This window comes from Raphanus sativus, chromosome 6 (assembly GCF_000801105.2).
Source record: "Raphanus sativus cultivar WK10039 chromosome 6, ASM80110v3, whole genome shotgun sequence".
Taxonomy (NCBI): domain Eukaryota; kingdom Viridiplantae; phylum Streptophyta; class Magnoliopsida; order Brassicales; family Brassicaceae; genus Raphanus; species Raphanus sativus.
Window position 1 is genome coordinate 15,177,798 of NC_079516.1, and position 23,321 is coordinate 15,201,118.

General features: G+C 35.1%; 3 protein-coding genes across 5 annotated transcripts; 1 reads left to right on the forward strand and 2 right to left on the reverse strand.

The window, feature by feature from the left end:
* Positions 1-52: 52 nt before the first annotated feature.
* LOC108813545 (serine/threonine-protein phosphatase PP1 isozyme 9) lies at positions 53-2,422 on the forward strand. The gene is made up of 4 exons (XM_018586127.2): positions 53-443; positions 1,012-1,571; positions 1,639-1,818; positions 1,999-2,422. Exons 1-4 carry the CDS (start codon positions 251-253, stop codon positions 2,020-2,022), a joined length of 957 nt encoding a protein of 318 aa, XP_018441629.2. The 5' UTR covers positions 53-250; the 3' UTR covers positions 2,023-2,422.
* Positions 2,423-2,429: 7 nt separating this feature from the next.
* Positions 2,430-3,397, reverse strand: LOC130494410 (uncharacterized). Of its 3 annotated transcripts, XM_056988940.1 has the most exons (3): positions 3,277-3,305; positions 3,068-3,180; positions 2,430-2,949 (listed from the first exon to the last, which is right to left on the reverse strand). In XM_056988940.1, the coding sequence occupies exon 3, from the start codon at positions 2,919-2,921 to the stop codon at positions 2,577-2,579; it is 345 nt and encodes a 114-aa protein (XP_056844920.1). In that variant the 5' UTR covers positions 2,922-2,949; positions 3,068-3,180; positions 3,277-3,305; the 3' UTR covers positions 2,430-2,576. The 3 variants fall into 3 exon arrangements, with proteins under 3 accessions (XP_056844920.1, XP_056844919.1, XP_056844921.1); XM_056988939.1 differs by lacking the exon at positions 3,068-3,180 and having other exon boundaries at positions 3,277-3,397; XM_056988941.1 differs by lacking the exon at positions 3,068-3,180 and having other exon boundaries at positions 2,430-2,937; positions 3,277-3,322.
* An 11,752-nt stretch (positions 3,398-15,149) lies between these two features.
* On the reverse strand, positions 15,150-16,105 carry LOC130496260 (uncharacterized). The gene is made up of 2 exons (XM_056988199.1): positions 15,908-16,105; positions 15,150-15,834 (listed from the first exon to the last, which is right to left on the reverse strand). Exons 1-2 carry the CDS (start codon positions 16,061-16,063, stop codon positions 15,502-15,504), a joined length of 489 nt encoding a protein of 162 aa, XP_056844179.1. The 5' UTR covers positions 16,064-16,105; the 3' UTR covers positions 15,150-15,501.
* Between the last annotated feature and the right edge of the window lie 7,216 nt (positions 16,106-23,321).

The window sequence follows — 23,321 nt, forward strand, 5'->3', positions numbered from 1 at the left end:
CTCGTCTGAAAATTAGATGTCTTCTGGCTGGGTTGTCACTTCTCAATTCTCATCCTCTGACCTTCCTCCATCCTTGCTTCCTCCATTTCATCTTTCCCACACTTTCTCGGGAAAACTCAAACCAAAAAAATATTCAATTCGATCGGTATCTAAACACGACCCATTATTCCTCGCCTGATATCGAACCAAACCCTTGTATAAAGTTTCTATTTTGGTTGGGAAAAAAAATTGGGATCTGAGAGAGACGACGATGATGGCGAGTATGGAAGGGATGCTGGAGATAGGAGTATTGGACGATATCATCAGAAGATTGCTAGAAGGTAGAGGAGGCAAACAGGTTCAGCTATCAGAGTGCGAGATTCGTCAACTCTGCTCCAACTCCCGTCAAATCTTCCTCTCTCAACCCAATCTCCTCGAACTCCACGCCCCAATCCGCATCTGCGGTAATCTCTCTCTCTTTCTCCCACGATGAAATTGCATTATTGGGTGTGAAAAGTATCAAACTTTAGGGATTTGAGCCATCTGGGTTTTGTAATTGGGGGTGAAAGGAGCAAACTTTAGGGATTTGAGCATATGGGTATTGTAATTAGGGGTGAATATAGCAAATTAGGGATTTGAGCATCTGGGCATTGTGATTGGGGGTGTAAGTAGCAAACTTTAGGGATTTGAGCATATTGGTATTGTGATTAGGGCTGAATATAGCAAATTTAGGGATTTGAGCATGTGGGTATGCTAATTGGGGGTGAATGTAGCAAAATTTAGGGTTTCTCTGTGAATTTGAGGTTGGTCATGGAGGTGAAAGCAGCAAACTTTAGGGTTTATCTGTTGATTTGAGGTTGATTTTGATACTTGGGGTGAAAGTAACAAACATTAGGGTTTCTCTGTGAATTTGAGGTTGATCATGGAGGTGAAAGCAGCAAACTTTAGGTTTTATCTGTTGATTTGAGGTTGATTTTGATACTTGGGGTGAAGGTAACAAACTAGGGTTTCTATTGGGTATTGTAATCACAGGTGATATCCATGGTCAGTATCAAGATCTTCTTCGGCTATTCGAATACGGAGGCTACCCTCCATCAGCGAACTATCTCTTCCTAGGCGACTACGTTGACAGAGGCAAGCAGAGTCTCGAGACCATATGTCTTCTCCTCGCTTACAAGATTCGTTACCCGTCCAAGATATATCTCCTGAGAGGCAACCACGAGGACGCTAAGATCAACAGAATCTACGGCTTCTACGACGAGTGCAAGCGTAGATTCAACGTGCGTCTTTGGAAGATCTTCACCGATTGCTTCAACTCTTTACCCGTGGCAGCGCTCATCGATGACAAGATCTTGTGTATGCACGGGGGGTTGTCGCCGGAGCTGGAGAATTTGAACCAGATTCGAGAGATTGAGAGGCCTACGGAGATTCCGGACAACGGTCTTCTTTGTGATCTGCTTTGGTCTGATCCTGACCCGAAGAAGGAAGGATGGTCTGATAGTGATAGAGGTATTTCGTGCACGTTTGGAGCTGATAAAGTCGATGAGTTTTTGGATAAGAATGATCTTGACCTCATTTGCCGTGGCCATCAGGTAAAAAAGCTTTTGTTGTAAAGCTTGAGACTTCCTCACCATATGTGATGGGTTTTATGTGTTGCAGGTAGTGGAAGATGGGTACGAGTTTTTTGCGAACAGGAGGTTAGTAACGATATTCTCGGCTCCTAACTATGGTGGGGAGTTTGATAACGCTGGTGACTTACTGAGCGTGGACGAGTCTCTTGTTTGCTCTTTTGAGATTATGAAACCGGCTCCAGCTTCTAGCAGTCATCCTCTCAAGAAGGTTCGTTTCTACCAAGTAAATATATAGATTCAGGCCTAACTTGTAACCCTCTGAAAAGATGAAAAAAAAAACTGATTCTGAATCTTTGCAACAGAACCTTAGGTTTCATCAGTGTGAGATCGTCATGTCCATAATCTTAACCTTAGAAAAAACTATCTTTGATATGTTTCTCTTTATCAGGTACCAAAAATGGGGAAATCTTGAAGTCTAGTATTCTCTCTCAAGATAACGTTTTCACATCTCAAGCTAGACCTCAATAGTTGAACTACCACTGTGTGTGTTTTCAGTTTATGGGTTGAATGCATTGAAGAACCCAAAGGGTCCTTACTCATCATCAAACAACTTCTGTAAAAAAAAAGTGAGAAATCAAAAAATACACACTTAGTTTTCTGTGTGTAGATGCAGAATGATCTTCTTGTCTTCTGCTTCTGGAGATTTGTATTTTCCTTGACAGTCTTTTTTTTCTTTTAATCCTTTTAGTTTAAGTTAGTGCCACTTTTAGATTTTATTTCTCGCTCTTGTTTCATAAACATTTTTTGCATATCATCAAAACTTGTTCATTGGTGAAAAGAAATCAACTTTGCACTGTATGAGTGCCAAAGGATTCACTCTTGTGCAAAAAGCACCATTAATCTTATTATTCAATAGTCAATGCTTATAACTTTCTATGTGACACCACTCTGATCTCAATCCAAAAAGAATAACAATGTTCCGAACATGAAACTAATTTGGTATCAAGGATTGTTGTTGAATAATAATCAAAGCAACTTGACGCCAGCTTCCCTGACAGAATCGATGACAGCCTTGACTTTACCATGATACATCTGCTCTTTCTTCATGTGAATAGTAACAGCTGGAATATCTTTCATCAAGAGCCTTTCGCCAAGGAGTTTACCGATCTTTGAAGCAGCAGCCACGTCGCGTGTGACATTCATTGTCTCCCTCAATGCTTTCTCCTGTGAGCTAGCTGAGCAAGCCACCGTTGCTGTTGGTGAGTGGATGACTTGAGCGTGGACAAACTTGTTCGTGAAGTGCATCTTCAGGACGTAAGGTTTGAGGTAGTCGAAGAGACGGGGTGGCCTCACTGCCAGTGGAATCACCATCTTTCTAATTCTCTCTCTAAAAGGAAGTCTGTGAGAAACAAAAGTATAAACACTTCAAATGAGAAAATGCAATACTACAATACATTATATCTAGAAATGATAAGTATATAGCTGAATGCTTTCCTGAACGAGAAAACAAAGCCTACGTTTATTTTATTTCTCAAGCAATTTGACTCCTTTCAGACATTTCATCGAACAGTTGGTGGATATCAGTTTGTGACTAAACTTTAATCATTGACAACCCTTCTACTCAAGCTGACTGAAACATAAAATGTTTTCATTCCTTTGTAAATCGAACAAATCATTACAAGAGAACATTCCAGTGTTCTACAGATTGAACCCAGATTTAGCGTACCTGGAAAACAGAAAGCGAGGAGTCTAGTCTGGCTAGCGGAAGGAGAGAATGATACAACTAGTTGTTGGGGTTTAAATCAAAGAACTACAGTGAGCCCATTATCGGCCCATGTAGACTGTAATTCTGGGTAGTGAGCACATTGTTTCTTTCTAATTTGAGTATTTCGACTAATCTTTTTTTTTTGAAGTAATTTTGATTATGTTTTTTTTTCTTTTTTGCTAAACAGTAAATTTGATTATGTTTAAATAGCTAAACCAACCACATACCAAAAAAGTTAGGCTTCATCATGTGTCGTTTGTCTGATTGTTAGTCTCAAACAAAATCAACTGCATCAATGTTGTAGTTTATTAGTTTCATCATTTATATAACAAAATTTTATTAATTGTTACATAGTGTAATACTCAATTACTATTAAAGCTCAAGTCCAAGCTAATCAAGTTTAGCCCAAAGTCCATATAGATAAAGTTCTCATCATGTAGATTTCATATAAATAGTATAAATAGAGTTGTATTAGCTTTGGCTGCGGTTCTAGCAGTCTCTATTTCCCATTTTATGAATATTAATCGAGAATCATTTTCATCTTAGTGACAGCTTAAGCTTCTTTCAGTTTCTTTACTTTCATTTGCATAATAAAGTTCCCTTTGAGCTATTTATCTTTTGTGTCAATAAGCTCTTATGAGCAGAATTTATCTTGATTCTTGGTTTGAGTTTATCTACAAGTACTAGATTTAAGTATATAGCATTTTTTTGGCTCAACAACTACTTCTCAATTTTTCATTGATTCCACATCGCAACAGTTTATCAAATTCAAAACGAGTCACAACAAAGAGTGTGACTGGTGGTTATACACAGAGTAAAATAGTGAAAATGAGAAAATATAAATTTACAAAACTTGAAATAAAACTTTCCATTTGTTTAAAACTGGAGAAGAAAATTACACTATCTTTATCAGTCTTTCTCCACTTTTAGAATAAATGAGTTGAAAACTTATTCCACTTAATTGACAAAAGGTTAAAACTCAAAATAAAAATTACAATTAAGTAAATATTTACTCTATAAAGTATATTCAGTCACACACTAAGCCACTCCATTTACTTCTCGAGGATAAAATACCAACCTGACATCATTGAATGTGGAGAAGCATGTTTTTGATATCGCTGGAAACATGTTTGACACGGCCCATCTTCCTCACTAATGAGCAATGTAAACGAATAATTTGGAAGACTACAGATCAAAGACAATGTTCATAACTTCAAATAATTCATTCAAAAAGATTTTCACAAGGTTCATTCTTATTTTTTGTTTTATTATATTATACAAGAATCCGTTATAAAGTTGTACCCTCCGGTGTTCCCCTTTTTTCTGTCTCCACAAGGACATGACAACATTACTTGCGTAATAAAACTGTGACCTTTATTTGATTTTCTCACTTTCTGAATCTCTATTTATTAATCTGTTAACAGAGGAAAGAAACAGAGGTCACAGAAGTGTGAGTGTGAGTTAATGGCAGTGAGAGTGAAAGAGAGAAAGTCCCCCGCTTTGTACGCCTCCACAGCCTTTCTTCTTTTTACCGTACACACAATCTACACGCTTGCATTCGTTTTTATGTCAATGACGTAAGCAACTGATTGTCTTTCGATAGTACCAGTCTTCTTTTTTTTTTTTGATCAAACCATTTCTTTTATATTACTACACTCCTCATGCTCTCTTTTCCAAGAAAATAAAAAATAAAACAAGGTTACCGAATATATATCCAGTGTTTACATATAAATAAGAAAACAGATTTTGTCTGTCAGAGTTAACAGCAGTCTTGAAACTTGAATATTCCGATTCGTTTTTAAAGTAACATAGTTCCATGACGAGAAATTCAAAAATATAATACTTTTTTATCGCAGTTTCAATAGAATTCTATTTAGTTGAGTAATTTATCTTAAACTTTTATAACTTTATCTCACAGTTAACTATATAAAAATCTTTACCAATGACTAAATATAGACATAAGTTTTGTATATAAGTGTTGTTGCATTACAATATCACATTTTCTAATTTTCTATTCCCATTCGTGTGCATAATTTCGTACCATTGCCAACCGAAGTAACAATAAACTGGAGTAGCCATATCAATTAATGTTTGATTACTTCTAATCGTTATTCTATATCCACGAGATATGTATTAAAATATAGAAAACGTAGGAATTAAGTAGTCCGATAAATATAAACATGGATCCCTGATGTAAATTATCTTCTAACCGTGGACGATGGCTTTGCCGTGAGGGTGAGACACACGTGTTGGAGTAGTAGAACACGTGCGAAAATATTATCAAAACCTATACTGATCGATCTCATTTATTCGCACGTGCCCTGCTTCTCCATCAAGTGTTACTCACCCATTACATTTCTCTTACATCAACTCCATATAGCTTCCATGGCCAGTCTAAGAAAGAAAGATATTTGCTTGTGTAGAAGAAGAGAGTTTAGATTAGAGTGTGTGAGACGGGAACTTCTGCTTGCTCGTTTACGTACATATATAGCGGAGTGGACTTCAAGTGTTTTATGAAACGAGGCAAAACTCTAAAAAGGAGTGAGTATTTAACTTTTAAAAAAAAATCAGAGAGGAATTAAAATGATTGAGTCTTGAAGTGGGATTTCTTTAAATGTGGATAAGAAGTAAAATAGCTATCATATCACCAAATCTCTCATTTCTTTAAATGATATTTTTATTTTCTTTGTCAAATTTAACATGTCTACATAGATTCGAAAAACGAGTCTCGCAATTGATAACTACGTAGTAGAAAGCAGTAACTAAAGAGAATTATGAAAAAAATAGTAAAAATAATAATAATAGTAAAATAGTCAATATGTAGACCAACTTGTGTTTGGGTTGAATTGATTATGCAAAAAAAAAAACAGAAATGACCTTAGACCATGAGAGAAGAAATCAGGTTATCGGTTTACGACTGGACAACATTGGGTAGCTTGTAAATACAGTAATAACTAGGTGATAACCTGCGTATTGCGCAGGGTGAACAAATTAAAACGATATAATTATCAAATTATAAGTATTAAAAGGTAAAAAGTTATAATAACAAATAATACATGTTATATGACTCAATGATGTAATAATTTTTGATATAGAGATCGATTAAAAACAAACAGTTTGGACTTTCCATATACTATGTTATCAGGATTGAACAAAAATAAAATAATCAAGAGTAACAATCTTCCTAATAAACTAATATGTTAAGTTTTTTCACAATTTTATATTGTTTCGCCGAATCCTTAAAAATAAAATAAAAAAATAAATGTAATCTGATTAATAATAATAGTTGCCAAAATTAAGTGGACAGATCATGACTTACAGGTAAAAATATAGAGAGCCATTATTATGACACATATTTTTTGGCTTCAAGTTAGAGATGAAATTCATGGCACTCTTTTTATGTTTTCTGTTCTCAGTTGTGATACCGTACCTAGAAGTTAGTATAATATATATATATATATATATATATATATATATATACATATAATATATATCATTGTTAGGGTTTAGACCGCCTCAATTCAATCCGAGAATCAATCCGAAAAAATCTCTTATTGTTCGATCTATTTTTAATTTTTTTGAAAAGTATTATGTAAGGAAATAAAATATAGGTTATAACATTAAAAATTATATTTGACTAAAATGTTGATTTAAAAGTTTCTTATTACTATTAATGTTGATTTTAGAATCATCATAAATGTGACCATGTTTAACTTTTATTTAACTATTACTTAACCGGATTTGAGTTTTATATATTAACTAAATTAACTCTTATTACTATTAATGTTAATTTTGAAACTAAAATTCTTGGTGCTTACGTTAAAGAACTTCGTTTTTAATTTAATATTAAAAAAAAAAAAAAATTGGTGCTTACGTTATATATTAATAGATCGTCAACTCCTCCTTAATGTAACCATAAAATGGGGTGCAGCCTAAAACAATATGATTCGAAAAGATTAGAATAACTTGGGCTAGAAGGTGAACATTAAGACTAACCTTAATTCGGTGATGTGATCTAACACCTTCCTTTTTATACGACTATATTGTCCATTTGAAATGGAGTGCAGCCTAAAACAATATGATTCGAAAATATTGAATACACAATCTAAATTTCTTGTATAAAACAATTTAACTCTCATTCAAAGACAACTACCCATAATCGACTCCTCAATAATGAATGGTTGTAGATGTATATTATTATTCTTTTAGATGGTGATATGAGTTACCAAAACCGCAACTCATAAAATATCCTAAATTTAAGAAAAATGGATGTTTCACCAATCACGGTATCAATGACTTTGATTGCGTAATTTTATTTTTTCAAAGATTTATTTATATGGCTTCCAATAGTAATAATTTAATGCATGATATTTTTATTTGTTTTAATATTAATCTATTATATAGATTTAGGATTTCGCCATTGATACAAAAATAAAACCATGTTTTAGTCTATGATATGTAATTGTATGTGGAACATATGTAAAATTAAAACAAAATACAAAGTTTGTATTTTTTCCTACTATATGTTAGCATTCTCTTATTCGACAACCTCAAATAGTCTCTCACGCCTAATAATAACCGTAGAGTATTTTAGGAAAAGTAAAACGTAAGGTTTTAATGTGGCATTTAAAGTGGCTGATTTAATTTCTTTCGTTAGGAAACATAAAATTTTGTTTAGTACATTAGTCTATGTATAATGTTATTAGTCAGTGATAAATTGCGTATATGTCTAATGATACCAAAAAAAATAACAATGTACTACTATATTATTAAGGTCTTATAATTTAATAATACAATGAAAATATTGTATACCAATATAGAAACTATAAAATTTAAATAGAAAATAAGCAAAGTTTGTATGTGATATTAAAAAGGGGGATAAATTACTTACATAACTACATGATGATACTTAAAGACCACCGATGATACTAAAAGATCACAATGACTCAATTATAACACCAATCATACAATCATTTGACCATATAGTTCCTAAAAAAATTGGCTACACCAATAATGCAATCATTTTATTGTGATTGGTTCGTATATATGATTAACTGCACTTAATAGGCATTGTAGTAATGAATGATGATTTTTTGAAGTTTATATAGTAATGAATTTTATATATTACTTGCTCGCCAATGATACAAAAAATAACAATGTACTAATATATTATTTAAGGTCTAATTTAATAATACAATGAAAATATTGTATACCAGTATATAAACTATAAATTTTAAATAGAAAATGAGCAAAGTTTGTATGTGATATAATATAAGTATGAATTACTTACATAATTACATTATAAGGTCTTATAATTTAAGTATAATGACATTTTAATCTATGTCAAACGATATTTTTTAAAAAGATTGATATAATATACATGATAGCTCGAATATCATAGACTTGTTGTAGTAGAATATCGTGAGATAACCTGATGATATTTTGATCGGGTTATCACTTAGACTTGTGTTATATAACGTGAGATAACCTAATGATTGTAGTAGAATAATATATTGTTGTAACATGAGATAAACATATGCTCCTATATCGTGGAAGTTCATTACTCTAATAATATACACGAGATTGTATATATACATACGGTAAAATTAACTTGGTAGATAATTTCATAGGTAAATAGGTAAACATATATAACAACATAGTAACTATGAATAACGCCAATGAGTGTTACGATCCAAGTATTATAGCAGTATTGAGAAGGAGAAAAGGGTGTGGAATTGTTGCAATGAGGATGTCGTATTTATATATGAAAGCTGATTAGGTCTAGTGCTCCAATCAAAACACAATCAAATAAACGTATTCAATCAAGCGTAATATCTATACTATTAAAGTACAAGCACATTTGGATTTTTTACTAAACATGCCCTTTCTTTAACTCACATTGCTTATTTCATTAAGGGCAATCAAGTAATATTAATAACATATCTATATTGGGTCATTTTTTTTATCCAGCCCACTCCCCACATCAGATCTTTTTTGGGTCATTTGGGCCGATCAAGAAATCATATCCAATTCTTATTTTTTCCTCCAAGTTCAAATAATTTATTTTCAACCATTCTTAATATTTTGTGTAGTGAAAAAAAAATAATCACTTAACTATTATGTTTTTTTCTTTTTAATATAACTTAAGCATTCATAAAAAATTTTGAATTTTTTCATTGAAAAGTATAAATCTTTATTAAGAGTATATAATTTTTTATCTAAAAAATTAACAACATAATAAAATTAAGTTATACCAACTTAGTTCATTAAAAATAAACTTTAATTTTCTAAACATAAATATTCATTAGACCTGAACGTTCGGGTACCCATTCGGATACGGATCGGTTTTTTCGGGTATCAGGTTTTTCGGGTTTTGAAATTAAACTCCATTCAGATATTATAAAATTTTGGGTCGGGTTCGAGTCGGGTCTTTCCGGGTGAGTTCGGTTCTCATGCATAAGAACATGAAAATAACCAAATAACCAAAGTATCTAAAACGGGTTTGGTTATTTGTACTCAAAGTAACCAAAGTATCCAATTCAGTTCAAATTTTTGTATCCAAATTACTCAAAAGTAACCAAAAATAACCAAAAATATCCAATATATACAGTTTTTTGGATAAACTTTTATCCAAACTATCATATTTTATCCAAAAATACTCAAAAGTATTGAAAATAACTACTATATTTAACTTATAATATTAATTTAAAATATTAAAATAATTATAAATATAATTATAACATAGATTTTAGATATATATTCACATTTCAGATATCTTCGGGTACTCATTCGGTTCTCGGTTCGGGTCGGGTTCGGGACCGGTTCTTCGGATATAGCAATTTAGAACTCATTCGGATATTTACCCCGGGTCTGATCGGATTTGGAACCCTGATTTTCGGGTCGGTTTCAAGTTGGTTCTTCGGATCCGGATATTGTGCTCAGGCCTATACTCATTTGAAATGAAACACGATAAAGAAAAATAAAAGGCTTAAGTCTTTTATAAAAAAAACAAATATATGAAAATATGACATTTACTAAATATTTGTCAATTTTAAAAAAAATAAAGGAAAATAAATCCGCGCTGTAATTAAAAAAAATAAAGGAAAATAAACCCGCGCTTTGAAAGCGCGGGTCAAAATCTAGTTTGCACTTATTTGTAAAGAAGATTTAAATCTTCAATATGGCTGACTCGGCTTGTTTCCTTTCTTACAACAAAAGGGATCGTCAAATAAGAGGATTAAGGAAATTATAGTATTTAAAATATCAATCACTGCCATGAATGGCATACAGACCAATGTATATATTAAATGTTACAAAACTAAGGTGAATATATAAGACTTATAACGATGAATAGAAGGTGTATATCGTCTACATGGGATTTGGCATTAATATAGAATGTACATTCTATATTTAACTGAGCATTAAACATGAAATTATTTTGAAAGCAATTTATCTTAATCTATATATTTTGTTGTCTATATCATAGTTTATGAACATAAATTTTTAAGATGTATGTGAAATATAAGATATGTTTATTGTATATACAATATTATTTATAAAAGGTCATTATTGTAGTCGCAGAGGTCACAATATAACATACATCATTAGCTTAGAAGATATATTTTAAACTGAAACTAAATAATCGTCCAATAATAAATTTACATATTTGATCCATGACTTCTTACTTCGAGAATGATATTACTTTGATATTAATTATCATATTTGTGTTTGCTTAAAAAAATTGAATGATTAATACGCAATTAAATATAGTATGTAAATGGGATTTGGTACTAATTGAAACATATAACGATTTTGAAAACATACTTTCCATATCAGAGACAATCACGTCTTTCAATTAATACAGATGAATAATACATTTATTTTGATTTCGTATAATTAAGTATTAGGTCAATATCAGAAATAAGTTGGAATATATCAATGGCACACTAAGTAATAATTCTAGTAAGTTAAGGGTTTTATCAAATAGGGGTGAGAGTGAATGTGAGAGTGCCACCTAGGAAATGGCAATGTGTAAATAACACATAAAACAAAGGTTATTTTTTATGAGTGCTCCTAAAATAATATATAGGGGATATTTTGAGCATTGTTTTTTTTTTGTCAACGTATATTGAGCATTGTTAATAAAGTTTTTTTATCTAAAAGGATTAAACCCTGGTCAATGATGACACAAACCTAACCTCCGGGTGGAGGTATAGTTCACGGATAGACTTTTTTCTGGACATTCAAATGAGCCGAAAGCAATAGCTCATATCCGTGTGGCTGGTGGGGTTTGAACCCGGGTTCGCATTGTTAATAAAGTTAAGAATCTTTACTACGCAATGTATGTAATAGAGACAGAGTAAATATAGGTGACGAGTTTGGAGTCAGTTTTATGTCTACTTCCTGCCGCCGAATCCAAGTTCAAGTCTCACTATTTTTATTTTTCAATATTTACTTCATAGTGGCGTCACTACAAGAAAACAGACGTATACCGACGGACAAAACCGTCGGAATGTCGTCGGAATAGGGCTATTCCGACGACATTCCGACGAAAGTGGTCGTCGGTTTCAGTTGGTCGGAAAAAAAAAGTTCGTCGGAAATCCATCAGACAGTCCGACGATTATCTGACGGATAGCGATGAACCCGATTCTGACGGAGTTCCGACGCCCTTCCGATAAGGAATTCCCTCGGAATCCGTCGGAGTATTCCGATCACTGTATTCATCGGAAACTCATGATTCCGACGACGACAAAATGCATCAGAATATTCCGACGAACATAGTCGTCGGAAATTCCGACGAAAAGAGTTGTCGGTATATTCCGACGAAACATGTCGTCGGTATATTCCGACGAAAAACGTCGTCGGGATATTCCGACGAAAGGATCCGTCGGAATAATCCGACGACATGTTTCATCGGAATATACCGACGGAAAGGGTCGTCGGAATATACCGACGGACTAATTTCGTCGGAATTTCTGATATATATATTTTATTAATTAAATTTATTTTATTATTATTTTTTAATTTTTAAAAATATTAAAATTAATTTAAACAAAAACTGAAATTAAGAAACTAATAATAATATTATAGAAAATAAGTTTTAATACAATCTGAAAAAAAAAACATTTAGAAAGTTTTAAATTAAAAAACAAAAAAAACTACTGATCCGGGAACAAACGATCCAACTTCTGCATTATCTCGAGGTTGGACTTCTTCTGATCCGCCAACTCAGCAAGGATTGTAGCATTCTGCTCCTCCAATGCTCCAATCCGTTGATCCTTGTTCTGTAGCTGCTCTAGAATCAATGGATCGGCGTACGGGACTTGAGATGAAGAAGTCGGACACGAAGAAGCACGACGGGCCAATCCTACCAAACGACCCTTTTTTTTAGGGACCGCCTAGAAAAAATTTAAGTTAGTAAAATATAGTAATAGAAAAAAATATAAAATTAATAAATAAAGTATTAAAAACAAATATAAGAATAGAAAAAAAAAATTACCTTTTCAACCAGCTCGTTGATTTGCAGTCGGGACATGTTGTTCGAAGCACCCGTAGAATCGTCGTCAGAAAGAGGCTGCTGAGAAGCTAGAAAAGCTTCTTTTTGAGATTCCACCATCTCAATGACCTCTCTGATCACCGGATCCTGAATTTCACCCGTCCCTTTGTTGGTGTACGCCTCCTTAATGACGACGAGATGATCGACGGGATTACCATCGTTTTCTTGAATCTAAAAAAAAAAGTGTTAGGTAATGCATATAAAAAATTATTTAAGTAACTAGAAAGACAAATAAAAAAAAAACTTACCAGTTGATCCTCCTTAGAGGACATACTGCAAGCGCCGAGGTTGTGCACGTAAATACCTTTCCCGCCACGATCGCTGTTCCGGTTGGCGGAGTTCTGTAGAGACTTCTCTATAGTCTCTTCCTTCTCCCAGTGCTGGATCAATTGGGTCCACACCGTCCCGCTAAGTAACCGGGGCTTCCTCTCATCCAGCCATACTTGCTTCCACTCGTAGATCTGCTTCGTGTAGACGGTCTGGGCTTTGCGGCTGAATGCCTGACGGACTGTTTCCGTCAGGCCGGAGTCCCAAGTAAATTCTTGCTACAAAAAACACACAATTTGATTAGTACATATAAAATATATAAAAATTAAAAATGTTTTAAAAAAAAACTTAATAGTTACCGCGAACTGACGAAACCACAGCTCGCGTTCCGCGGAAGGGATCGAAGTCCACTTGTCATATCCCGTCTGGAGCATCGAATACATCATCTGGGTGATGCTCCCGCTAATCCCACTGGTCGACTTGTTGAACCTTTAAAAAAAAATGTTAGATTAAAAGGGAAAAAAATAATTGTACAAATGAAATAAAAATACTAACCAAGTCGAGTGTCCCATTCGTGGGTATTGTTCGAGAACCGGGAGATGCTCTCGACCTGGTTGTTGAACCAATATTTCAACTGGCATGACCCCCGGGTCATGTGGAGCGGCTGCAGGAGCTGGAGCGGGAGCCGGAGCGAAAGGAACCGAGTTTTGTTCGTGAGACGACGAACCCGATGCACGGGAACTGCTCACCGAACTAGCTCGGCCACGGGGTGCGGAACGACGAGGTCGGACACGCCGACGAACACTCGAATCATCAGACCTAGAAAATAAAATTAATATATTAGTCAAAACATATATATAAAAAATTAAAATTCTTTTTTATCTATAAAAAAATTAAAAATGGTTTTATAAATACATAAAAATAATTAAAAATCGTTTTTATCTATAAAAAATATTAAAAATATTTTTATCTACACAAAATTAATTAAAAATCGTTTTTAGCTATATAAAAATATTAAAAATAGTTTTTATCTACATAAAATTAATTAAAAATCGTTTTTATATATATAAAATATCAAAAATAGTTTTTATATACATAAAAATAATTAAAAATCGTTTTTATCTATATAAAATATTAAAAATCGTTTTTATCTATATAAAATATTAAAAGTTTTTTATCTTCATAAAAATATTTTATCTGCATAAAAACGTTTTTATAAACTTTTATAAATATAGAAAAAAGTTGTTAGAAATATTAAAAATAGGAAAAACGTTTTTAAAAAATCAACAAATCCAATATATAAACCAAAAGAAAAAACAACAAATCCTAAAATCAAACACCCTAAATCCTAAACTATCCATTCAATTTCGAACATGCAAATCAATCAAACCTCAAATCCTAAAATCTAACATCCTAAACTCAAAAAAAAATGAAAAAGATAGAGATTGAGATGATACTTACATGGTGGGATGGATTCACGGAGGTGGGGACGCCGGTGGGATGGATTCACGGAGGTGGGGACGCCGGATTCGCGGTGAGAATCGCCGGAGAAGAGAGAGAAAACGGAGAAGATTTAGAGAGAGAGAGGCGAAAATGGTGAAGAAGGAAGAAGGATTGGTTTTTATTTAAAGGAACCGACGGACCCGTGTCCGTCGGTATGTCGTCGGAAAAAGAATAAAATATTAAATGCGCGGTTTAATGAAATATTCACGCGGTCCACTCGAAATTTTCACGCGGTTTGTAATTTCGGGAAACTAACAAACCGACGGAATTCCGACGAACATAGATCCGTCGGAATGGGGCAGGTCGTCGGAATTCCATCGGTATATTCTGACCGAATTCCGACGACTTAGGGTTTAGGGTTTAAAAACAAGTTTCTTACTGATCAAATCCAAAACTTTGATAATAAATAGACTATTTAAAAAAGATTAACTATAATAAGGTTTTCAAATCCAATTTTTACACACAATTGTGTTTTGTAGTGTAAGTTTATATTAATGTGAATGAAAGTATATGAGTATTAAGATGAGATGTTATGAAAACAATGATATAAATATATAATTATTTAAATAATTTGTAAAAATCGAACGGTTGATATGTAATATTATATTAAACATCTAATATGTGTTATTAAAGTAGTTTCGGTATCCAAATATAGATATATTATGATATAAAAATTTCAAATATTCAGGTCGTCGGAATTCCGTCAGAGTTTTCCGATGGAATTCCGACGAATTTTGTTAAATCCGTCGGAATTCCATCGGAATATTCTGACGGAATTCCGACGAATGGCTAAACCCTGAATTAACCACGAGTCGTCGGAATTTCATCGGAATATTCCGATGGAATACCGACGGATTTTGTTAATTAAAAAAAAAAAAACTAATCATACAACTAAGAAAACATAAGTCATAATCAGAATCTTCAGAATCTGTAGAATCTTCAGAATCTTCGTCAAACTCGCCAATCTCAGCTTCTGGCTCCGAGTGTACAACAGCATCAATTCCAAACTCGTTAAAATTCTCAACGAGTTCAACCTCTGCCAAATCTTCAACTGCACTCACGTTGCTGGTAGAGTTTGGTTGTAATGGATCATTATCAGAAGGTCCGTTTACTCGTCCTCTTGGGTTGATTTGCGCCACCGTGATCCATGGATCGTCTCGGTACGTAACCCGAGGGTAACTGATGTAGCACACCTATCAATTTTTCAAGGTATTAATAATAATATATAAACCGTTAATTATATTTTTGAATATTAAATTGACATACCTGATCAGCTTGCGAAGCAAGAATGAAAGGATCATAATATTGAAGTTTCCTCCGCGAATGAATCGAAGTAACACCAAACGCATCAGTCTTCACTCCTCGATCTGGGGTGGTGTCATACCAATCACAATAGAATACTACACACCGCAATCCAACCATACCAGGATACTGAATTTCCAATATTTCTTGTATGTTGCCGTAGTAGACATCGTCACCGGAAGAAGAGGAAACACCTCCATCATAAGTTGTCCTAGAATGACCTTTTTTTGCAAAGGCATATCCTCGTGTACAATATTTTGGATATGATTTGACCACATAGTTTGGTCCCCGCACAAACTCGCATATCCAATCATCGAACACAAAACCTCTGGCCAAACCATCAGTCACCTATAAAATAAAATATATATATGAGTGAAATGTTTATTATTTTATACTAAATATATATGAGTAAAATGTTAATTATTTCATATATGTTATGACTCACATAATTAAGAAGCCATGCAGCAAATCCGTTATGTCTGAGTTGTTGAAGCTCTTCTTCTGTGGCATGTCTGTAAGTCATACGCAACTCTGCCATATAAACACTATATAAAAAGATATTATTCATATGAAATAAAACTTATTGAAAATTAATATAACAATTTAAATGAAAAATATATTTTTACCTCTCATATTGTAGAACATCTTCACAGTTGGTAAGCAAATATGTTTGCAAATGAGCGTGCTCAATCTCCGTCAGTCTCCGCTTCGTGGGTTTTCCACTTAGTCGTCCTATTTCGCTGAACATGCTTGGGACAGTAACATGATACGTTGCTTTCTCTCCTCTGTCATCATGCCGAGCAGGTCTTCGGTTTTTTGTATGCACTTCTGATGGAAAGTAGTTTTCAGCAAAGTTTGAAGTTTCTTCATTGATCACCTGTGCAATTATAGATCCTTCCACCTTGCTTAAATTTTTGATCTTCTTCTTCAGATGATGCATATAACGCTCAAAAAGATACATCCATCGGTATTGCACAGGACCACCAAGCTCCAATTCTCTTGCGAGATGAATAGCAAGATGTTCCATTACATCAAAGAATGATGGAGGAAATATCTTCTCGAGGTTGCAAAGACTAACGGGTACGTTTTCCTTCAAAGTACTAATACCCTCCTCAGTCACTACTCTGGTGCATAAATCACGGAAGAAAACACTTATCCCTGCAACTGCTTCATGAACATTACGTGGTAATAGTGCGGAAAAAGCAAACGGAAGGAGCCGCTGCATAATCACATGACAATCGTGACTCTTCAAGCCAGTAAACTTTCCTTCGCTTCTGTCAACGCAATTACCCAAATTTGATGCATAACCGTCTGGAAATTTCACTTTATCTGTAATCCAATCAAAGAACGCTTCTTTGCCAGCACCATCCAGCCGATAAATGGGAAAAGGTGCCGTACCGTTCTCATCAACGTGAAGTTCAGAACGATCACAGATATCGACTAAATCCAACCTTGACTTCAGATTATCCTTCGTTTTACCTTGGATGTTGAGGATTGTGTTCATCAGATTCTCGAAAAAGTTCTTCTCAATATGCATGACATCTAAGTTGTGACGCAATAGATGACTCTCCCAATATGGCAGATCCCAGAAAATACTCTTTTTATGCCAGTTATGTAGCTCTCCAACAGCATCGACTGGAATGTTTTCATGTCCACCTACGTCTGGCGTCCTTTGTGCACCAAAATCCCTAAACTGTGTCGCCAAATCTTTCCCACTAACTTCCGTAGGTGGATCATCAAACACCTGCTTGTTCTTCGTAAACAAAGTCTTACTCCTACGGTATGGATGATCAGGTGGTAGAAATCTTCTGTGACAATCAAACCAACATGTTTTCCTTCCGTGCTTTAGTTGGAAAGCATCTGTGCTATCTTGACAATATGGACATGAAAGCCTGCCATGTGTTGTCCATCCGGATAACATACCATATGCTGGAAAGTCACTTATTGTCCACATAAGTACTGCCCGCATATGAAAGTTTTCTCTGCACGAAACATCGTATGTCTCAGCACCAACCGCCCATAGTTGTTGTAACTCATATATTAGTGGTTGAAGAAACACATCTAGTGATCTCTTAGGATGAGCTGGCCCGGGGACGAGAATGGAGAGGAACAAAAACTCTCGTCGCATGCACAAATTTGGCGGCAAGTTGTATGGTGTCACAATCACCGGCCATAGAGAATATTGTCTTCCATGCTTTCCAAATGGGCTGAAACCATCAGTGCATAATCCCAGATAAACATTTCTTCTCTGTTCAGCAAATTCTGGATATGTTGATTGGAAATGTTTCCAAGCCTTCGCATCTGAAGGATGTCTAATCTCACCATTTGTAGAATGCTCTGCATGCCATCTCATTGCCTTCGCCGTGCGCTCACACTGATACAACCTCTTCAATCTTTCCGTCAAAGGCAAATACCACATTCTTTTGAATGGTACCGGAACTCTTCCCCTCGTTTCCTGATGACGAGGTTTCCAACAAAATTTGCATTTATCCCGATCCTTATCCGCTCCCCAGTAGATCATGCAGTTGTCGATACATACATCTATCACTTCGTACGGTAATCGAAGACCCGCAACAAGTTTCTGAACCTCGTAGTATGAACCCGGTGCAAGATTATCCTCTGGCAGAACACCTTTAACATAATCAGCTATCGCATCTACGCATTCTTCCGCCAAATTATAATCTGTCTTAATACCCATCAATCTACTTGCAGATGATAAAGGTGAATGACCATCTCTACAACCTTTATACAAAGGTTGTTTTCCTGCATCCAACATGTCAAAATATCTCCCCGATTCGAGATTTGGTTCTTCCCCTCTATAATGATCATGTACCATCTGCTCAGTACCTACACCATAATCTACATCCATTCTCGGTTCTTCTAACCAACCATAAGACTGAGGTTGTTCGCTAACAGGCTGAGGTTCGCTACTACTACCATATTCAAAACCAGTTTCCCCATGAAGATACCAAACTTTATAATTCCGTGCAAACCCTTTTCTATACAAATGTTTCCAAACTTCCCATTCTTTTATAATTCTATTGTTATTACAAGTAGAGCAGGGACATCTTACCATACCAGTATTTGCATCCGGGTGCTGTTGAACAAGCTTCATGAATTCTCCAATACCTCGAACGTATTCTTCTGTAAGCAAATTGGTGTTGGGATCCAAATGAGGTCTATCCATCCACGAACGAAAATAATCTCCAGAAGACATGATTTTTTCGAATTTCTTATGATAAGAGAGAATGAAGAGAGAATGAGGAGTGAATGAGATGAATGAGGAGAGGTTGCATTTATAGGAAAATGCTTACGGCAATCCGACGCCATTCCGACGTAATTCCGACAAATTATAAAAAATCCGTCGGAATTCCGTCGGTTTTTTTAAAATGGCTAACGGCTATAAACGGGCATATTCTTTCTCGCCAACGGTCGAGAGCTTCCGTCGGAACGGCGTCGGTATATTCCGACGGAATTCCGACGACCGTAACGGTTATAATTTTTGTCGGGCTTTCGTCGGAATTGTCGTCGGAATATACCGACGACCGCCCTTCGTCGGAAGTTCGTCGGACTGTTCCGACGAAATACCGACGAACCCGTGTTTTTGGGTTTCGTCGGTATGTCGTCGGAATGTGGTCGGAATGGTACGACGACTTCGCTTTCCGTCGGAGTGGTCGTCAGAATTTCCCTGTTTTTCTTGTAGTGCGTTACCATAGATATAGTAATCAACCAAATTATTACGCACTTTCTTAGATACTTGCCAACATTGACTATTTAGTGATAGTTTATAGTATTATTAAAACAGTTTGGTTTAATCAAACTTCGTCAAAAAACGCAGTGACAAGAAAGGTAGGGCGAGATTAAGCGTATAACTACCATCACTAATGACTAATTTAATGCATACTATAACCAACTGGTTAAAAATGGACAAATATACGATAATTGTGGCGAAAGCGTCCGCCTAATCTCGGAAATTGACAAGGTAGTTCATGCAATCTCATTAGTCATAACACACTCGATCAAACAAGGTGAGAAAGTAGTTCATGCGGAGTGTTTGCACACTATAAAATAACAACTGCTTTACTATAAAGTTTATTCAAATAAAGTAATAATCAGTAGGGATGATCATTATAATTCATGTGTGGCTGACTTTTTCTAAATAATACGAAATCACATTGATTTTTTTTTTTTTCGACGAAAGCATTAGCTGATTTGAAATGGAAAGATATGAAATAAAGATTATATTTTCTTATAAAAGAAAAAGAGAGAAGAAGAAGGATGGTGATGAAAGTGATGGAGACAGTAGCACAGAGAGGATGGGTTGCGTGTTCCTCGCGAGTTTCTTTCCCTTTTCCTTCTTTTTACCCTCAGACCCCAAAATCCACCACCGTGGTCTATTGATAGAGAGACAGAGACTTTGTGTATTAAAAGAGATCCAATGCAGTAATTTTCTCTTTATAAAAATTTGTTGTTCTCAGTCGTCCATTATCAACAAAGAACCTTAATGATCTATGTATCTTAAGATATTAATACAAACGTAGCCTATATTTAGTGGGATATGTATGCAATAGTAGTCGTTTTCATAAAAGTTCCTACTTCCTACCATAATTCCCATTGCTCTAGATGGGAAAAATAAAACAAAAGCTCAGTTAAAGAAAATCATATATACATTGGTCAATTCAATCATTGTTACATGTTTTAAAGCATAAGTACCGAATCTTAGATGATAGATCTTCATATCATGTGAGGAAAAAAGAAATAGAAAAGATATTTGTATAACTAAAAGATCTCAACTAAAAGAAAAAAGAAAAAAGGTGGGTGGATTCTGCAGTTCACTGTCACTTACTTCTGACGAAATTAACTGAAGTAAATCGCCCCCCCATGTTTTATGGGTTTGGGTTTTCCCCTCTGACGTTTTTGCTTTTATAAAAATTTACACTATAGAGCAGTTTCATGTTTTTTATTACAAGATGAAGCATTTTCACTACTAAGGTAGTTTTCTATAACAACTTCCCACTTGAGTTAATAAACTAGCTGGTCACAACTTAACCCAAACCGCTTCCTAACTTTACCTCACTCTCTAACTATGGCATTTGTTTTAGCGGGAGCCTCTCTCCACCCTTCATTTTTATTTATTTTGGAAGGTGTAGATTAACTCTAATTTTTCTGTTTGACAAGACTTATATCTACCAAATATTAACCGTCCGATTATATCTCTCAGTTCAACATCCAACGGGTCACATTTTCTGGGTTTTAACATCTCAAACTCCCTTCATCTCTGATGTCTCCTTCATCGGAACAAAAGAAAAAAAAGCAAAATTTACAGAGAGACTGCAAATTCCTCAGATGACAAATCGGTTTGTTCTGCTTATTCTTGTCGTTCTCTTCAAGACGACACTCTTGCCGGTGGAGATGAGATGCTTGAAGAAATGTTTAAAGACGACCCCGACAACATCCCAGACTCGTGGCTGCTCAATCACCCACAGATGTATGCGTTTTTGGCTATAACTGTGTCAATGTGTACAGTAAGCTTCAAAGGTGGACTGCTTTATACTGCGTCCACGTGCATATTGTACACAAGAAGTTTACTTCTTTTGTCCATGAGTACATAAACTTTGTTTGCATATGACATTTGAAATACCAAAACAAGGTACATGTACGCATTACTTACGTCCATGTGTACATCATCAAAGTATATGTAAAAAGTCCAATAGGCCAAAATAAGATCACTGCTTCTCAACTGTGTACACGGACACGCTGAACATCAGAAGTTCACTACATTGGAGCCCGTGTACACTACTAGTGTCCATATGTATCTTCAATCTACTTATGAACACTACCCGTGTACACATGGACAATCAAACGCAAACATAGAGAGTTCCCAAATACAAAACACTTGTATTCATATGTACACTTTTTGGTGTCAACATGTACACTTTCTTGTATCATGTGTACACTCATAAGTGTCCATGCGTACTATCAGTGTACACTCCTAAGTGTCCATGCATTCCAATAGTCTTCTGGCGTCCATACGAGCACTGATGATGTCCATGTACGTCTACGTGTATAGTTCAGGGTGTCCATATGTATCGTCCGTCAACCGATGATGTCCATGTCATAACCGGGTAAGGAGGTTGTATCATGTGTACACTCCTAAGTATCTATGGGTACCATCAGTGTACACTCCAAAGTGTCTATGCGTACCATCAGTCGATACTTCTGACGTACCTACGACCACTAATCTAATAGTGTCCACGTTCACAATACAGGTCGTCTACACGTATGAACACCATTCGTGTCCACATGGACAATCAAACGCAAACATAGAGAGTTCCCAAGTACAAACACTTGTATTCACACGAACACTTTCTGGTGTCCACATGTACACTCTCTTGTATCATGTGTACACTCCTAAGCAGTAGAACCAGCCACTCCGGGGACCCTTTAAGCGCGTCTCTTACCCTAAGCAGTAAATCCGTCTTCGAGTAGAAGTTTGTCATCTCGCTTGGAAAATGGTCCGTTGCAAAAATGCGCTCCGGTAGCAATTGCTTTACATTTTCAACACCAGAATCACCAGCATCTGCGACGGACATTAACACTTAATTAATCTAGTTCGATACAAAGCCGGAGGACAAAAAAAATGACAAACCTTTTTCTCTCTCCTTGCCACGACTGCTCCGCATTCTCGCCATCGTTAAACCCACGAACAAATCTCCGTGATTGAGATCGACGGAGAACACCACAACCCTAAAATCGCCTCTCAAATTTCTCCCGGAAACCTTGGGTTTCGTAAAACAGAGAATAATGGAAGATGAGAAAAATAAAATGAAAATAAAGAGTTTCGAAAATAAATGGGGAGATTGAAGAGACGCAGATTTGTTTAATCGGGTTAATTGGACACTCGGGTCCACCATCAATTTGAAATTCAAAACTAACTAAAACCATTTGCAAACACTAACTAGGGAGAAACAAGAGAAAACACCGGTTGAGCTTTAGTTAGGGACATTTTAAGTTATTTCACACAGAAACTGCACCACCCCGTGTAACTGCCTTATCTTGTAATAAAAAGACATAAACTGTCTTAGGGTGAAAATAACTCTTGCTTTTAACACACACTCTCATTTCAATATTTACATTTTTTTGGTTCAAATGTTAAGAATTCAAATATATATATATATTATATATATATATATATATATATATATATATATATTATATATATATATCTATATATATATATATATATCTCACACAACACACGTCGTAACGTCGTTAATGCTGCTATTAGTTGTAGGGTACAGTACCATCAATAATTATTTTGATGCAATTATTTAACTTAATCATGGTAAACAAGATAAGATTCATGCGAATAGTTGAG

Bases quoted from the DNA above. Each gene is read 5' to 3' on its own strand.
- LOC108813545 (XM_018586127.2), top strand. From the start codon at position 251: ATGATGGCGAGTATGGAAGGGATGCTGGAGATAGGAGTATTGGACGAT. The intron at 444-1,011 runs GTAATCTCTCTC...TTGTAATCACAG, and splicing joins CGCCCCAATCCGCATCTGCG to GTGATATCCATGGTCAGTAT. The intron at 1,572-1,638 runs GTAAAAAAGCTT...TATGTGTTGCAG, and splicing joins TCATTTGCCGTGGCCATCAG to GTAGTGGAAGATGGGTACGA.
- LOC130494410 (XM_056988939.1), bottom strand. From the start codon at position 2,921: ATGGTGATTCCACTGGCAGTGAGGCCACCCCGTCTCTTCGACTACCTC.
- LOC130496260 (XM_056988199.1), bottom strand. From the start codon at position 16,063: ATGGTTGGATTGCGGTGTGTAGTATTCTATTGTGATTGGTATGACACC. The intron at 15,835-15,907 runs GTATGTCAATTT...AAAAATTGATAG, and splicing joins TTGCTTCGCAAGCTGATCAG to GTGTGCTACATCAGTTACCC.